This window comes from Aphanomyces invadans (assembly GCF_000520115.1).
Source record: "Aphanomyces invadans strain NJM9701 unplaced genomic scaffold supercont1.199, whole genome shotgun sequence".
In the NCBI taxonomy this organism is placed as follows: Eukaryota; Oomycota; class Saprolegniomycetes; order Saprolegniales; family Verrucalvaceae; genus Aphanomyces; species Aphanomyces invadans.
The window spans coordinates 18,482-22,415 of record NW_008580344.1 but is presented as its reverse complement, the minus strand read 5'-3'; the positions used below and the strand labels follow the sequence as shown (position 1 = coordinate 22,415).

The following is a 3,934-nucleotide window of genomic DNA, read 5'->3' as shown; positions in this document are numbered from 1 at the left end:
ACGACACGCTATTATTTTCGAGAGTTTTATGTGGCACGATTCATGCAATAAAATGTACCTCTCCTAAATCAATTCGAATTAATGTTCAAAGGTTATACGTTATTGTAAGGGGAATGTGATGGATTTTGGATCATTTTGGCAACTTTTCTGACAGAGTATTGATTTTCACGTATGACGTCCAATGGGCTTAGTTTCTGTCACAATGAGTCCGATTCACTCACAAAATTTCAGGAAAAATGGTCATGTGGCTCAAAAGAAAAGCTCTTTTGTCCCCTCGGTGCCGTCGTGTACTGTGAATATGAGTGCTTGATGATAAGTTGAATTTTTAGAGAGGTTTCTCTGCAGTATTTAACTTACTATTACTATACGACTGTGACATTTAATTTATGCGACGATAATTATTAAATGCTGGGAGTTTTCATCTTCATCGACGAGTTTTAGCTATAAAATGAAAGGAATGCATATTTTCACCATTACAGATGAGAAGGAACTATTTCTGACAGATATTTTGTTTTTGTTTGAACCTACGCTTATACGTTAGAACCAAGGACTTCTCAACACATATCAATATAGAGAGAGCATTCAATTTGAAAGGTTATGCGTTTCATGATCAAATGACTGCCATCATCGTTTGTCCAAAAGAATCGAACTGGCTTTTCCACTTGAAAAGGTACGGACTAGTACACATTAAGGTAATGCATCAATTTCGCAAACTGTTGTGAGGCCTTGGCGAGCCATTTCTTTACACCTTGACTTTGCGGTCGATTTTTTTCATTTTGAATGAACGACGTGAAAATCTAATTCAATACCCATTTTTAAGATGAATTATATGGGGACTTGAAAGCATTTGCGATGTGTAACAAATTGAGAACGTTTAGAATAACAATATAGAGTGGTTTTGAAGGAATCCTTTCCTTTCCTATACCGCTTCCGACTACCAGAAGTGGAATTGAAAGGAATGGCGAAAGGGACCATTTTGGACTTTTCTTATCCTTTTCAGTTGACAGTTTCAACTTGCTTGAAGTAAGTTTGCACATGCGACTCATTCTTACAATATATCACTGCTAAACATGCTCTCCGTCAACGACATCGTTACATTGTTACCATTTGCAAAGAACAAGGCGTCGCCACTTCCTCATGCGCATGTACGTCATACAATACATTGGGCCACCTGTCATCCCGAACGTCGTATTTTGTCTGGACAAGCACCCCAATGCAAATGCTTTTTTTGGACTTCCGTTTTGACGTTCATGGCGTCCAGAAACTGGGATATCTGCTTGGAATACCTGCCACTGTAATCACCTCAGCTGGATCACGAGTTTGCCGTGACGAAGCTAGGTGTATTCTGCTCAATCGACTGACCTTTCCAAGGCGATATCATGACATGGCGCTCATGTTTGGCCGATCAAGAGCCCAGCTTTGTGACATCTTCCTCTACATGGTGCACGACGTATTCGACCGGTGGAACTCAAAACTCTACTTGAACACGAAATTGCTCCGCACATGTATGGACCGCTACTGCCGCGCTATTCACTCGAAGGGTGCTCCATTGGACAGTGTTTTTGGTTTCATTGATGGAACAAAGGTCCAAATGTCACGGATCACGGCGAACGGAGATGGTCGAAACTTGCAGAAGCTCATCTACAGTGGTCATAAACGCATTCACTGTTTGAACTTTCAAGCTATTTCAGCGCCTGATGGTATTTGTGTGCACTTTTGGGGACCGTGCGAGGGCCATCGCCACGACTCCGCAATGCATGCAATGAGCAGGCTTTTACCTGCGTTCGATCAGCACTCGAATATTTTCGAGTCTAAGTACGTCTACGGAGATCCAGCTTATGGTGTGACCAAGTACATAAATGAGTGGATATCGTGGCATCAACATGACCCCCGAGAAAGAGAACTTCAACAAGTCCATGAGTCGAGTTCGACAAGCCGTGGAATGGAACTTCAAGGTCATGAAAACTTTGTGGCCCTACATTACATTCAAAAACCTTTCGAAACTCATGCTATCACCCGTTGCAAAAATTGTTGGCGTGGCCATGCTAATCACGAATTATCATTGTTGCCATTTCGAGGAAAATCAAATCAGTATGTACTTCAATGAACTACCACCGACACTCGAAGAGTACCTTGATACTGTAGAGGTAGTTGATGTGTAAAAGACTATAGTAGTGCCATTTTTACAGTTTGTTAACCAGTGTCGAAATCAAAGCAGTCATGGATGACTGAAGTAGTTGGAGTTGTTGCAATTGTGCTTCACGTACCTTAGCTTGGGCCTCGCGTTCCCTGGCTTGCACCGCGCTCTTTTTGATGTTCTTCGAGCTCCTTTTCGAACATAAACTTCCGCAGCTCCAGCTCACTCTTGTTCGCATCATTCATCAGCGTCAGGACCTTGGGCATCTTGCCACCTGCAGCTTCATCGTCACCTTCACGATTCTTGCGCTTGCCTTGCGATTTCATTTCTTCTTCTCGCACTAAAACAACAGACTCCTCAGCACGAGCTGCAGCCTCCGCCTCACTGTCTGCACGATCCGCTTCTTCTTTCTTGGCCTCTTCAACCTGCGAGCTCAAGTCATCCAATAGCACAACACGCTCGTCTACAACTTCATCGGATCCCGAAGGCCGATTTGATGCAACGTTCCTCTCCTTGTGGTCTCGGAGAAGCAGGTTGAACCGTGCTTGCGCTCTTTTACCATCGAAGTGGCGTCGATTGAACTCGTCGAGTGTGTTAAGATTGCGCGCAACTGAGTCCCACACATCCATGATGCGGCCTCTTCGTGCAATATGCGGTCTTTCAACTGATACCTGAGTCAGGAGCAAGATATCTTCCCGCTCATTGAATGCACGCCGCTTCGATGGGGTTGCCATGGTCATCTTGAGTGGGAAAAGATTGTATTCCTGTCAGAGGTCGTGGGAAAGGATTAAATATAGACTCTCGGGAGTTTCTCTAAGGAAAATGGGAGTTTTGAAACGAGCAGATGGCGGGAAGCCGAACAGGAAAGGAAAGGACTCCTTCAAAACCTCTCTAATATGACGAAGTTTTCGTGGAACGATATTTCGCGAGCTGTACAAATGCCTTTGGTTTGTAAACTCTTTTGAAATATCCACAAAATATTACCCATGAATATAATGCACTTCATCATAAAGGTCTCGACAACAACTGTGGAATATATACTTTAATGAAATATAATATCAAGTAAATAAATTTCACCGGTCATTTTTTCGCTATCTCTTATGGACGGCAGCGGCATGTAGTCTGGCACCGGTGAAGTGCGCAAGTTCTGAGGCAACCCTTTTTACGCCCTTTCGACTTCGGCGGTGGCAATGTCAACGCCTCGTCGTGCGAGTGCTCCCTCGTCTTCCACAACTTGCCCATTCCAAGCCCAAGCGGGACTCCGATTGCCTTCGCCACTTCCAAACTTAGGCCCGCGCTTTCATATGGAGATGGCACCAGTGGTGAGTTGCATCTTCAAGTACTTAAACAGTGAAGTCCTCTTTATGGAGGAACTGCGAGCAACAGCGGTAACACTTTCACTGCTCGACGCGTTGGATCGCTGCCTCGATGGCGCCTTTTGTTGGTTGCATGTTTAAGAGTTGTCATTCTCTATGAAACAAACTTAATTGCAGCGCGCAAAAAATATGAATTGTTTCGGAACTGTAATGATATTGGTATGAATATTACCACGTCCAATAAAAACCCTTCGCACCACGTCGATGGCCTCAAATTGGCAGAAACCACAACAGTTCGCGAAATTTATGGCGTTCACAAAAATGATGCGTTACCTTAGTGCGAGTCCTCACCTTGGCCAGGAGTACCCACAAAATGTAACATATTCATTGAAAAAAATTGTTAAGGCCGGGTCTGGATGCCACCAAAAAATTATATCACATTTTCTGTGTCAAATCGATCTCCCAAAAAAAGTTGTCAACA

The 3,934-nt window shown here is 43.7% G+C and overlaps 1 protein-coding gene across 1 annotated transcript; it reads right to left on the bottom strand.

Annotated features, from left to right (window-relative positions):
• Nucleotides 1-2,268: 2,268 nt before the first annotated feature.
• On the bottom strand, nucleotides 2,269-2,873 carry H310_15160 (hypothetical protein; the record flags this gene model as incomplete). The annotated part of the gene is made up of 1 exon (XM_008883147.1): nucleotides 2,269-2,873. A coding segment is annotated over one exon (605 nt), but the record flags the coding sequence as incomplete, so codon positions are not given.
• Between the last annotated feature and the right edge of the window lie 1,061 nt (nucleotides 2,874-3,934).